This window comes from Neomonachus schauinslandi, chromosome 7 (genome assembly GCF_002201575.2).
Source record: "Neomonachus schauinslandi chromosome 7, ASM220157v2, whole genome shotgun sequence".
In the NCBI taxonomy this organism is placed as follows: Eukaryota; Metazoa; Chordata; class Mammalia; order Carnivora; family Phocidae; genus Neomonachus; species Neomonachus schauinslandi.
The window spans coordinates 106,254,159-106,267,910 of NC_058409.1; the positions used below are offsets into that span (position 1 = coordinate 106,254,159).

At 44.2% G+C, this 13,752-nt stretch overlaps 1 protein-coding gene across 6 annotated transcripts in view; it reads right to left on the reverse strand.

Annotated features, from left to right (window-relative positions):
* Positions 1–1,106: 1,106 nt before the first annotated feature.
* GRIA1 (glutamate ionotropic receptor AMPA type subunit 1) overlaps positions 1,107–13,752 on the reverse strand; it is a 298,697-nt gene continuing 286,051 nt past the window's right edge. For all 6 annotated transcript variants that reach the window (XM_044916890.1, XM_021697251.1, XM_021697257.1 and 3 more), the window contains 2 exons: positions 9,190–9,324; positions 1,107–1,307 (listed from right to left, as the gene is read on the reverse strand). In XM_044916890.1, the coding sequence (XP_044772825.1) occupies positions 1,107–1,307; positions 9,190–9,324 (336 nt within the window). The remainder of the gene's footprint in view (positions 1,308–9,189; positions 9,325–13,752) is intronic.

Consider the following 13,752-nt stretch of genomic DNA (forward strand, 5'->3'; position numbering starts at 1 on the left):
ATGATGCTTCCTCTTCCAAAATTCTTCCATCCTTTATTTTGCACTTAGTTTGCATAGCATTTTCCCCCATATCAGAGGCTCTGAAGAGAGAGTCTACTCCACAGTGGGGTTCCTGCTCAGATGTCAAGCAAATGAAAAATGAGAATCATGGGCAATATCTCCCTGGCTGTCAACTATTCCCAAGGCTGTACTTGGCTCAGGAGGACAATTCAGCCACCAGAGTGCCTTTGGGCTTGAGCATAGCAGAAAGACATAATTCTCAGGCTGAGGTTGACTCTGTGAAGACACATACCATTCCACCTAAGCCTATGGGATGGCTGTTACACATTAAAGGAAGCTTTCTATGAGCCTCCAGCAATAACTTCTTGAGTCCTCCTCTGACTGCACACCTGCCTTTGCCCTCTCCACCACCCTTGGTCTGAATTGCTTTTTGCACATGTCCTCAGCTATATCAGTGCCTAGGAAGTGCCCTTCCTGGGGAAGGCAGTCCACTTCTTCAACAACATCCATCCTCATCCATGGCTTGGGGCTGAGGAATGGAGGGTAACTTAGAGAGCTCCAATGGTGAACTAGTTTGAAGGTTGCTTTTTCCCTTTTGCTTGCTTGTATGGTAGAACGAATCTTTAATCTCCAATCTGAAAACTGAAGAGACATGGGTAGGGAGTTGGGAGTAAGAAGCCAGGAGAAGGAAGGGGCCTAAAAGAACCTGCAAACCATGGATGTTAGTAAGAAAAAAAATATTGCACACACTAAGACATATTAACAACCGAATAAAAGAAAACAGTACAGTTTCCTCATTAATGTTCCTGTGACTCCATTTCAGAGACACAGGCTCTATTAGACAGGGTTATTCTCCCCTTATTGCGGTGCATTGTTGTTTATCATCCTCACTTAGCAAACGGAAAAGTGTGAAAGAACATCAAAAAAGGAAAAGGGATGGCAAAATGATTTTTCAATTCTTCAGGAAATTCTGTTGAATCATCTTCCTTGTGGTCATGGTGGTTGGTGGCGGTTGCGTTTCATTTTATTGTTTTTGGCACTGAAGGGTTTGGGATGGAACTGGGGGAGCTTGAGTATGCTCCCCAAGGGGTCTCCATCTGCTCCAGTTACAATCCCGTGGCTCCCAAGGGCATCCCTGAACTGTGGCTCATGCAGGGAATCGACTGCATGGACTTGGGGAAGTCGTGGCTGACTACACGGCCATTTTCTCCACTACCGCCACCGCTGGTTCCTGCCCCACTGTTACGTGGGAGCGTCGATGTCCGTATGGCTTCATTGATGGATTGCTGTGGGATCAAACAGAAACCCTTTTCAGGAGGACCGGGGGTTCTTCCCCAGGTCTTTGGCAGTGATTGGCAAGGAGAATGAGTCAATGCTGGCCTTAAAATCTCACCCCATCCCTCCTCCCCATCCAACTTTTTTCCTTATCTGGAATGCTAACCTTGGCCTCCCACAAACACACAAAACTGCTGTGTGGCTCTGGACAAGTCTAATCTCCTTTCTGGACCTCTTGTGCTCTCTGTGCAATGAGGTGTGTTGGACTGGGTGGTCACTAAGATCCTTTCTAGCTCTTATATTCTGTGATTTCTAAAGATGGAATATTTCCATGGTAGTATTAATGATAATAAATGTAGCAACATGACCAAGTAGAAAAGTTGTGGAAAGGGGTTTGGGAAACTTGGGATTTTAGTTTTGGTTCTGACATCAACTAGTTGTATGACCTTGTGCATGTCTCCTTACCTCTCTAGACTTTTAAATGTCCATGTTTGTAAAATGTGATTATCTATACACCTGCAGACTTCTATTAGCAAGAACAGTGCTACTGCATGAAAAATTATTTGAAATTTTTTTTTTAAAGGAGTGTGTTGTTGTTGAGTTAAAATTTAAAACTACCCTTGATTTACTTCAGGAAAAATCCTATCCTACCTCTAGTAGCATGTGTTATGGGAATGTAGGACTTATTTGAATAATAGTCAAAATGTAATTGGAAAGAAGCATGGGCTAAAGAAAATGAGAATACATTGCAAAGATTATTATCTGCATGTCAGCTGTTTCCCACCAGTATGTATAACCTGACTTCCAGACTGACACATCAAATCAGCTCTACTTGTGATTTCCAGAATATTGGAATTCTGGATATGAAAAGGACTCCAGTATCACCCTGGGATCAGATGGGTGAAGTGGACTGTTCAAAACCACAACCTGGAATTAGAACCATATCTTATTAGATAAGAGTAAGGGTTCTGTTCTGAGTTCCTTTGGAGAAAGAAGCTTCATGACATGAAATCCAAACCCTCCTCTCTTCCTGTCACTTCTAACCTCCCATTAAGAGATACCATAGAATTTTTGAAGTGGGGGTTGGTTTCTTGGGAATCAACATAAAGAAGAATTATCTGTAAGTTGAGAGTTTTCTGAGACCAATCCTACTGATCCTTCAAGGCTCATTCTGTTCTCACCTCCTTCTTGAAGCCATCCTACACTGTACCAGCAAGTATTTGGCCCCCCTCCCCCGCCCAGTCTAGTACTCCTACATTATACATGCTTTTGTAATGGTTCTGCTTCTGCTATGTCTGGAGGAGGGCAAGGTTCATTTCTTCCCAGTCCGCAGCAGTCTCCCATAGTGTCCACTATATAGTTAGATGTTTAATAGATATTCTTAAATTTGTCTAAAAAAAAGTCAACCACCTAGGACCCTTCTCAAAAAGTTTATGAGCTTTCTCCTCTGATTATTGCCATGATTCTAGCCATCAGAGAAGTCAGTCAATCTCTGGTGGCCAGACAGACATAAACAGCAGTTTGACCTAATTTTTGTTTCTACTATACTATGCTGAGAGTCTCCTCTTAATTCTGGCAATTCTGACAATATTTTTAAGTGTTTGTTCTTTTTAAAATTCCTGATTCAGACAAATTTGCTCCAAAGGTTGCTCTACCCATACTGGTTCTGCCTTCTTAAACTTCTGTTCTTTCTTTCTTTCTTTATTCTGTTCTTTGATTTATTTTGATTGTCCTCCACTCAAGAAGAAGTGTGACCTTGATTGCATTCTTCTAAGTCAAGGCCAAATAAATACTACTGTGATGCTTTATGGGGGAAATGTGAAAAGAATACCCAAGGAATTAATGGTTACTTGTTCTCACTTGTGTGTGAGGGAAGTATGGAACCTTCTATGGATTAGCCTGGAATGTTTATCTTCTATGATTTTTTTCTGCTACATCCCTTTAATTAAAAAATAAAGTTTAAAGCTCACACAGATCATCTTCTTGGGCTTTGTTTTTCAAAAGGTCTCATATATTCCCGTAATATTCCATTGAAATTGGTGGTATTGAGGAATTCATCTTAAAGGAGAAGATTGGCAGTATAGTCAATATTGGTGCCTACCAAAGTCTGAGATAACTTAACCAGGCCTGTAGCTAAAACCCTCCAAATCCATACCACTTGGGAGTGGTTTTCCAGGAAGCTGAGGGCTTCTCTGTGGTCAATGACTCCATCTTCCCATCTACAGTGAGTGCTACCTGCTTACTGGCTTCCTTTCTAATACATTATGGGATCTCAGGAGAAGAGATGAATAGAGTCAAAACTTGGGAGTGGAAAGCAATGCTAAAAATGACTAGATCATTAGTTCCCAAATTTGACTGCACACTGGAGTTATCTGGGGAGTTTTGGGGAAAAAATACTGATGACTGAGACATACCCTCCAAGATGTTGACTTACTAAGTGTGGTGTGTGGCCTGGACATCTGGATTTTTGAAAACTCTTTAGGTGATTCTAATATGCAAGCAAGGTTGAAATACACTGATCTAGTTTATATCCTTCACTTTACAGAGAAACTGAGGTCTTATGACTGACTGACTTAAGGTTAGAGTTATCAGTCCCTTAATGTCAAAGTGGATGACCTCCTAACTATACCCCCTGTAGCTAAGCTCTCATAAGCTCATATTATTCCTCCCCTTGCCTCTGGGAAATGCAGTTCTCCCTTGTCCATCCTTGACATACCAGCCATTCTTAAAGTTCATCCTTTCAGGTGTGTTTGAAGCTGATGTTCAGGGAGAAAAGTGTGAGTGTAAAGTCCAACCTCAAAGTCCCCCAAGTTGCCTCTTCAGAGACTCATTTCTCTAACTGTGATTATATCCTAACTTCTCAGCCACTTGCTTTTCCAAGAAAAGTCTCCCCAGCCTCTGCCCATCCTAGAACACCATAATAAAAGCTCAAACCTCAGTGATGACCTCCTACTAGCATGTATGCTAAGAGCCAGAGTGACTGCCTACTGTGGAGGATGCACCCCTGCATTACCAAGTCTCTCAGCTGCTTGATAATTCTAGGGAAATGCACAAAGCCTCAGCTGCTATGGCTTAACCACAGCTCATGTCATACATACAGTTATTTTCTACAGGGAGCAAAGTGGGCAATAATAAAGACGCTGGTTATCTTTAATATCAGCTAAGGACTCAGTTCTGGTCTTTTTCCCCCAGGTAGAGGAGAGGCACTGAGGATCTGAGACTTCAGTCTGGACTGTGTCTTAGGTTATATTTTTTGCTACTATATGACCATTCAGATTCTACTCATTGGAAAAGTTGTCTGAAGTCCCTCTCTGAGTCCCCAGCTCTCATGTTCTTCCCGCAGTCTTCCTGTACTCTGGTCACCCTGGACTTCTTCCCGTTTCTGGGCAAAGGTTATAATTTTTGGGTCTCTGACACACGTGCATCCTTTGTAGGCAGCTCTTTCCCCCTGGTTAATTCCTTCCACATTTCAAGTCACCTAGACATCAGTTTCTCAGGGGAACACCTGTGACCTGCCCCAACCCTCATTCCCTGATCAGGACTTGACAGCCCCAGTATTTTTGTTCAAATCCTCAGTGAACATGTAAATATTTGTTGTTGTTGTTGTTTTTCTGTCTTCCCATCACACTTGTAGTTTCCTGAGAATAGAAGCTATGTCTGTTTTGTTCCCAACTGTGTCCCCAGTGTTGAGCAATGCCTAGCATACAGTGGTGCTCAGTATGTCTTTGTGGAAGGAACGCCTCCAGGGTGTCTTCCCACTGTTCCTGTGACACCTGCTGTGTGCCTTGCTTGTGTGACATGTCAAAAGGAAAGGGACTCGACAACACACAAGCAAAAGATTACCTATTACGGATGGCCTCAACGACTACCTCAGGAAAACCTAAGGATAGGGCTGCATCTTATTTGTCTATGCACTGTGGCCACTGCTGGAGGAGACACATAGTAGGTGCTTACAATGATCTGTTCCTGCATTGGAAGTCTAATTCCTGTTTCTCCAGCTCCTAGCTTGTGTGACCTTCCTAGGACAAGCTCCTTAGCTTCTCTGAACCCCTATTTCTTCATCTGTAGAACTGCAAGCACAACACATTACAGGGTTAATAATGTATATAAAGCACTCTGAACATGGAAGTTACTAAAAAGATGTCTTCTTCCCTTCCTTTTGTCTTTCCCTCCTTCTTCCCCTTTTCTACCCCCTTCTTTCCCTTTTTTCTCTTCCAGGAACAGTGGGGAAGGGCTCCGGGACTACTGTTGAGAAATCAGGGGTTGGCCCTGAACTATGTTTAGAGGCTCAAGGCCTTAAAAATTAGCCAAACATTGTGATCAAGGAAAGGAACAAGAGGGAAAGTTCTCACCAAAGGCCCGTGACACTGTCAACGTGGCCCTCTGTGTGAGGTGGAGGCCGCATGTCTTTAAAGAGTTAACTGCCTCTGGGGAAGGCTAATTACAGAATAATAAAGAAAACTGCAAAGCTGTGAAGTCTGAGAGGCAGGTGAATGGTATCCTACTTTTCTCTTTTGGATAAGAGAGAAGTTGATGGAGCTTCAAAAATGAAGGGTTGGGTTGATTAATAAAGACAGTATAAGTATCTTTTCTGCAGTTGGAAGATTAAAAATTCTATTAGGAGGGCGCCTGGGTGGCTCAGTTGGTTAAGCGACTGCCTTCGGCTCAGGTCATGATCCTGGAGTCCCGGGATCGAGTCCCGCATCGGGCTCCCTGCTTGGCAGGGAGCCTGCTTCTCCCTCTGACCCTCCCCCCTCTCGTGTGCTCTCTGTCTCTCTCATTCTCTCTGTCTCAAATAAATAAATAAAAAAAATCTTAAAAAAAAAATTCTATTAGGAGCCTTGGTGAATTGGGCAGAGTTGTGCCAACCAATGGAATTAATTATAAAAGATTGTGGTGGAAGACCTTGGATGAATGATTCTAAGAGATCCTGGCGTTGGCTTCTGAGAAATTCAACATCTTTGTAAAGGGAAGGGTACGAATGTCCCCAAGAAGTTATAACCTGCCTCAGTGGCCTCCTCTAAGTATTCTTGTCTTAACCTGAATGTTGTGACTTCAGTGGTGAAAGTCATCTGTCTAGTTTTAAGACAGTCCTACTCTTTAGCCACCCTGGTACCATTACCTGACAATGACCATGATTAGTGGGAATGGTAATCCCATAGGAAGGTCCAGAAGTCCAGGCACTTCCTGCTTGGTGGATGTCTGCTCTCATCAGATTTTATGAGCACAGATGGGGCCAGAACCAGCTTGGATGATGCTGTCTGTGCTTTTGGCTGGGTGGTCTTGACGGTTCTATTTGCTTACCCAAATAGCAGCTCTCCCCCATGCATCACCTCAGCCTTGAGGAGATCTTCTCTTCTAGGTACAATTCTACATTAGTTTTACTAATAATTACCCTATGTGTGCCAAATGCCCAAAGAGAAATTAGACATAGTTTCTTACCATCAGGAACTTAAAAACTATATAACTCAAAAAACCTAGGACATATAAGTAGGAGCAATAAAAGGAAAGTCTTAAAAAGACTGTAGCTGGTCCCTAATAGGAAATATTATTATTATAAATTCTAGTTATCATTGTTAGTACTGTTATTTATCGAGAGCTTATCATGATGCAGGCATTCTGCCAATCCCTTTATATCCATTTTTCACAGAAAGCTCACAACAATTTTATGAGATATGTACTGCCACTAGCCCCATTTTACAGAAAAGGAGGCTCAGAGAGTTACTGGAACTTGTCCCAGATTACACAGTTAACAAATGGAACAGGCAGGGTTTATGCTCAGACACTCAGTCTCTAGGGCCCGTGCTTCAGACACCACACTGCACTGTGTTCTAGGGGAGCTGTGAGAAGGAGCTCCTGTGATGTGTACTGGGCCAGTCCTGGGCCCTTGGTTTGGGTCACAGTTCTCATGGAAAGTTTTGGGGGTTTGTAAATGTTGTAGCTCACCTAGCTCTTTTTCTGTTCCACTCTTTGCCTCCAGAGTGGCCTTTCCTCACTTTGAAGGGTAAGATAGGAGAATATTTAGGTTTATGTTTTGGATGGAATAGGCAAAGAAATCTTTGTTTAGGTTCTAGGAGACCTTTTTGTGTTTGCCAAGCTTCTTGGAGGTCTACCCTGGGTTTAGGGTCTGAGGCCCATGCTTTTGCTCTGCTTTGTCCTTTCTGAGAAGACCTGGTAGTGGGTGAGCTGGTTAAGGGTAGGAAAGAGGTGTTCCTAAGTCCCCTGGCTAAATACCATCATACTACCATCCCTTAATTGTTCCTTGTTATTGTATCTTAGTTACATTGCCTTTTAAATAGGCTCTATGGGCAGAAGACAGGGAGAGAGATTAGCCTGCATTAAGGCACACCGGTGGGAAGCATGAGGTGGGTGGTTAGAGTACATAGTATGTAAGGAGAGCAGATTGCTTGGGAGGGGAAAGTAGGCTGGAGCCATGATGTGGAAATGTTGAATGCCAGGACAGAAGGTCTGAATGCCAGGACAGAAGGCCCTCCTCCTCCAACTCCCACTTTCTGTGTACAGAACTGAATACAGAGTTTCCAAACAGGGGAAGCAAATGTCCAGCAATGTCTTCAAGAGTAACCTGGAGATGTGTGTAGGGCTGTTGGCCCAAGGCAGGGAGAGGCTAGGTAGGAGGCTGTGGTTGCGACTCCACAGTGGGTGTACTGAGCTTATATGGACTTCTTAGGGCCCATTCTAGGAGAGCAAATCCTGCCAGTGAATCTTCTTAGTCTAGTCAAGCCAACATCACAGCCTAGGTTACATTGCTCAGAGTGACTGCATTTCTCTCCACCTTTGTTGGTCTGAGTCCCACTCGTCCTTCCTCTTAATTTTTGCCTCATTCCCTCTTCCTCTGTATTCCTATCGACTTTTCCTATCTATAAGTTGCTTCATGGAGTAATTTTTCTGTGCAGTTTTTTTGTTGAAAGTGCCAATGGTCACAGATTGCAACTCAGTCTTCTCTGTCTCATCATGATGTCTTGCTCATGGTATTGCTCACATAATTCATACTTGCATAAATATTTTCTTATTGAAGCTAAATGAGGAAATGTGAGGGGTCTTGAAGGTCGTTTATTCAAAACTCCCTTTGAGTACTAGAATCTCTATCTTCCCCAAGAGTTACTCTTCCTCTACTTGTATACCTCCAGTGATGGGATGCTTGCTTTTTATTGGGATAGTCCATCCCATTTTGTGGTAGCTCTGAAAGAAAAGTAGATCTCACTGTGTTAACATTTGTTCTCCATAGCTTTTAGTCATTAGTTCTTGTTGTACACTTTGGGACCCAACAGAACTAGTCTATTTTTTTTCCACCTGAAAAGTCTTCATATTTTTATAGAAAGCTCTCTTATCCTCCATAATTCTTCTCTTCTCTGGTTATTTGGCTTCAACTAGATTTGATGTGGTTTGGGGTCATTTAGCTAATCTGCTTATCCTCTGTGCATGATCTTCTTTGCCAAAATCTATATCAAAATACAGTGGCTAAGAAAAGACCTAACTCACCAAGCATGGCAAGATTATCTATCTTGCAGAAGATAGACATCCCTTCCCCTATTTTGGGAGCTATACTTCTGTTAATGCAGCCTCAGGAGAATCTACTTTTGTAGCAACTACTCTTGCCTCACACTGTGTTGACTGTCCACTTAAACTCCTAAGTTTTAATCTCACCACCCCATCTTTGGCTGGTGCAGTTGTTTCCCAGGCCTATGTTTACCCTGACACATCCCATCTTCCTTCCTTTCTCATAGCTGTCTCCTTTCTTATCACCTTCCTCATCCCAACTTTCTGCTCCTTGCCTCAAACTGACCTCAACTTCCTCTCACTCCCCCCCCCGCCCGCTTCTAGTACAGGGACTCCCAGGAAACCCAGTGATATCACAGGATGGGGTAGGAAAAAGGCCTGGGGAGACGATGCCACCTTCATCCGCTTGGATTCACTACGGGATTTGTAGCAGAACTCGATTAAGGCAACCAGCATGGCTAGTCCAAGTCCTCCGATCAGGATGTAGAACACGCCTGCCACATTGCTGAGGCTCAGGGCGCTCGTCTTGTCCTAGGAAGAGGAGGAGGGAAGGGGGGAGGGGAAAGAGCAAAGTGAGCCAAAAGGCTAGAGAGCATCCAAGCAACAGCATTTTTACACACATACACTCAACCCCGTTACCCTTTTTAACCTTCAAAATAGCTGGAGAGGCTTTTTATTCATTGACAGAGTGCTAAATATCCCTAGGAAAAGTGTGTGTGTATTAACAATATTCCAGAGCATCTCTGATTATGTTTAATTTATAATTACATTTTCCTCCCTCCTCAATGCCTGTTCTGGGACAAGAGACACCACAAGAAATTCAGGGCAGCTTCTTTCAAAATCTGCATCCTTGAGCTTACCCTATTCTTTCAGAAAACATGTACCTTCCTTTTCAGCTCAGTTCCTGTCCCTGACCCTTCTGTTGTGCAAAGCCTCAGCTTTGCCTATTGTTTATGCTCTGAGTGTTTTTCTGAGTTGGCACTTAAAATGAACTTCTCCCTAGATGTGCCTTTAATTTCAATTTAATAAGGCAGTCATTGCCCACATAATAAAGACCAATCAATGTATACCTTTAACTTACTGATCTGAGCCCCAGTCTAGGGACAAAGGAAACTAGGGGGCTTGGAACAGTAAAATGGCCCTGAGATAGAAAACTAGCTCTATTAAATCCTAATAATTATGCTTAATTGGTGTCATTTTTCTGTTGGAGGTGCTTGCTAAAAGACACTGCAGGCCGATGCAGGTAGCTGAATTTAGAAATCTCTGCTGCCTATGGTAAAAGATCTTATACTGGTTGTGGATGAGCAGAATCGTGGAGCAGATTGCTTAATTCCTAGGGCTGGGGGAAAAGTACCCATCTCTAGTAGTTGGTGGACAGAGCTCACTTTGTGGAGCCTGAGAAAGACCATCAGTCTGCTGAGACTCTCCCTCCATCCTGTCACCTCCAGTCAGGTTCAAAACTGGGGGACTGGGGACTGTTCCCAAGCAGTAAGAACAACCAAAGGAAACTGGTGGTTATGATGGTAGTAAGAGCTCAGAGAGCGGGGAAACGGCTCAATAAAATTCTTGACACAGGCAAGTGAACATCTTTAATTTATATCTTTAAATCTTGGAAGAATACTCATCCCCGGATGTCATGGTGGTGCTATAACATCTTTGTTTATATTGTTTGCTTAGGTACAAGTTTTTCATTGAACTAAAATGTACGCCTCAACTGGCACAGATACACACCGTGGTTGGTTAGTTGGTGGTGCAGGACAGGATATAGCTTTTAGGTCTCTGCATGGGCTCTTTTTCAGGTGGGGAGGGAGGCGAGTCACACAAAGGGTGAACTGTCTTGCCCCAGGGACTCCTTTGACATCTGCCCATTAGAATCTGGGTATGTGGAAAGGGGTTTGTTAGTGACTAAATCAGTGGGCTCTGCCCTAGTTCTACTTGGTGCATTGTACAGGGTTCAGCAGGGCTGAGCTTGGGCACCGCAGCTGGCAAATAGCAGCATGCCTTCCCTCCCCAGAAGCAGCCTTGGCTAGCAGAGCTGTAGGATTATCTAAAGCACACCCCTTTGGTGGCTTCCTGTATTGCTAAAGCAGATGGCTCTTGAATATGGGTTACACTTGGCAAGGCATATTCTGGCTTGGGAAGCAATGGAAATGATTATTCCAAGGGGTAGAATTTCTCCTGCTCTCGTGTAATGGCCTGATAAGGGTTATGTGCAAAAATGAGTTCAGTGCTTGGTTCAAGAGTTGGCGGAACAAGTAAATTCCCACTTGGCATTATTTTTCAGAACACTCAAAATGTCTCCCTGTTTGTTGTTCAGGAGGTCTGTAATTCTGCTTCTGGAGAGTAATTCTTCAGAGTCCTTGGAGGATTTATGGTTAGTAGAAGTTCCAATAAAACTCTTCTGTGTGGAACAAAAGAAAAAAAAAAAACCACCAGGCTCTTCTGTGTGGACAGGGCTAGGAGTGTGGTGGGGAGGCATGTTAATGCATCATCAGCTACAAGCTTCCCAGCTATGACCAGGGAGAGGGGAAAGATAGAACCCGAGTCTTCTGAGCACCCTTCTGGAGGACCCCATTCTCCTCCCATCCCATAGCAGCTGTACTCCCAAAAGCCAGGCAGCTTGTTGGTGGGAGTGAAAAAGTCACAACTTGTCTTCTGCCAGGAGGGAGGGAAAAGAGTGACAGCACTGAGAAGAATGACAGGTGAAAAGAAAAACAAAAAAATCCATTTTTCAGAATTGTTGGGCTTGTCGTCATGGTGATGAGCCCCCCCTCGCCAATCTGTCCCCCTTAACCTGTTGTGTTGAATTGCTGCCTCTCTCATGTGGAAGGGAGATGTTTTCTTTTTCACATTTTTTCTTGCTCTTCCCACATAATGGGGGACTGTCCCAGACTCTCTCTGTGTTTCTGAGCCAACATGCCTTCCAAGAATCTGGCTTGAGTCTTCATGAAGAAGTTTGATCCAATCATGAACAGGAGAGACTTGAAGTAGAAAGTTCCAGGAAGAAGCCAAGGCCTTCAGCCATAAGACCTCCCACAGAGACTGGTGCTGCCCATCATGTAAGGCCTGCTAAATCTGGACAAAGCTCCAGGTTTCTCCAACTGCTTCCATTCCTTCTTATCTTCCTGTTAAGACTGTGAACTCTTACAAAGCAAAGGCTACAGCTCCTGCTCTTCTTTCCATTCTGTAGAGATTGCACACATTTTCTGATGTTTGTACAGCTGGACTTTTAGGGGCTGCCTGCAATTGTTTTCACATGCTGAATCTGTGACCTGACTTGCTTTTCAGGTCCACCTACTAGCCTTTCTGCTATAGTAGGCTTTCACTTGTGCTTTTCCAAAACTTAGATTTTTAGCCCATGAGTTAAAAGTCTCATTTTCCTGAGGGGTTGGTTATTTCCTAGGAATACAGACTCAGTGGTTGGCTAGGCATACTCACTAGCCAGGACCAAAGTTTGGAAGCTATGGGGAGGTGGATTTGATTCAACTAAAGGAAGACCTTTTGACTCAACAGAGCTGTCCAAAAGTGCAACACCCTGCCATGGATAGTGGTGAGCACCTCAAACATGGATGTATTCAGAAAGAAACTGATGAAGTCACTTAAGGGATTCAAGCACTGGACAGAGAGTTAGATGAAGTGACCATTGACACGTGCCCCAATCCCAAGAGATTTGAGGCATCTAAGGAGTTCCTAGAGGGCCTGGGATCATGCCTTTTATAAATTCTCCCTAGAGACTAACCTCTTTAGGGGATGCAAAAAAGGAACTCACGTTAATTGGCAACTTCTGCTGTTCCATTTCCAATCTAGGCCAGTTCCCTAGCTTGAGTATTTTCCCCAAGAGCAACACAGGATGAGAATTGGCCCATTGTACTAATAATTGGCAAGGCAAATGCTGTGAAAGTAAGGGTTGTGGGGGCGGCTCTTCTCAGCAGTGTGTGCTCAGGGACCGGCTGCTGTACAATGCACCACAGAACATACTGACTCGAAACAAAATTGCAGCAGAGAACTCAAGGAGACAGTATGGGTCATGGAGGGGAACTCAAGGGCTAGCTGAGGCTAAGGCCTCTTCCAGAGTGGGAGGAATTTTCCAAAACAGAGGCACTAGTCCGAGGGTAAAGTGGGCATCCCCATAGGAGGCCTTCACTGTGAGCAGAATAGCTGTCTGGAATATGCATTGGAGAGCAGAGGTCTTGTGTGCTGGAAGAAAATGGAGCCTGCTGTCCCCAGAGGTGCTCCTGGCTCCTGGCCCCAAAGAAAGAGTTTTAAAGGAAAAATCTTTGTTTCTGTCTAGTCCTGTCTCCTAGGGCAGTGATGGGAGACTTAGGATATGGGGTTTAGGGGCACTGTGGAGGACCACATTCAATCTTTGATTTGGGTAACTGCCGTATGTTGGACATGATGCTGGAGCACACGTAACTCCCAGGAGATTCACCTTGAAGTCACTGATTCTCTCTAGGCCACTGCCTGTGCTGCTTTACAGAGGCTGGGAACACTGACCCTCAGCAGGATTCTCGCTGGAGCCAGAAGCCTCCAGGGTTTGGGGGAGATGGAATGACTTCTGCATCTCTTTGTCTCAAGGATATTTTCCCCACCCATATCCTCTTACAATGCCTCTTGGGGTGTCTTTAGTACAGAAGCCTGTAGTGGGGAGGTTGAGTGAATGAGTGAAGCAGAGCATCACTTTATGATTCTTAGGTCTTTCCAGGTGGCCAATTCTCTTTGCCTGAGGGGGCAGGGATAGGAGTTTGCACACAGTACAAGGACAGAGTTGGCGGTTTGCCCTCCTTTGCCTTTCAGGCCTTGCTGAGGGTAGGGGTGGGAAGGTGAGTATGTCCAAAGTGGATGGACTTACCCTGCTGGTGGTGGGACAGTGTGGCATAGTGAGAAGAGATGTGGCTGGGAGGCAGCAAACCTAAGCTGACTTCTTGTCCAGGTTTGTCACTGAGTCACTGGGCAATC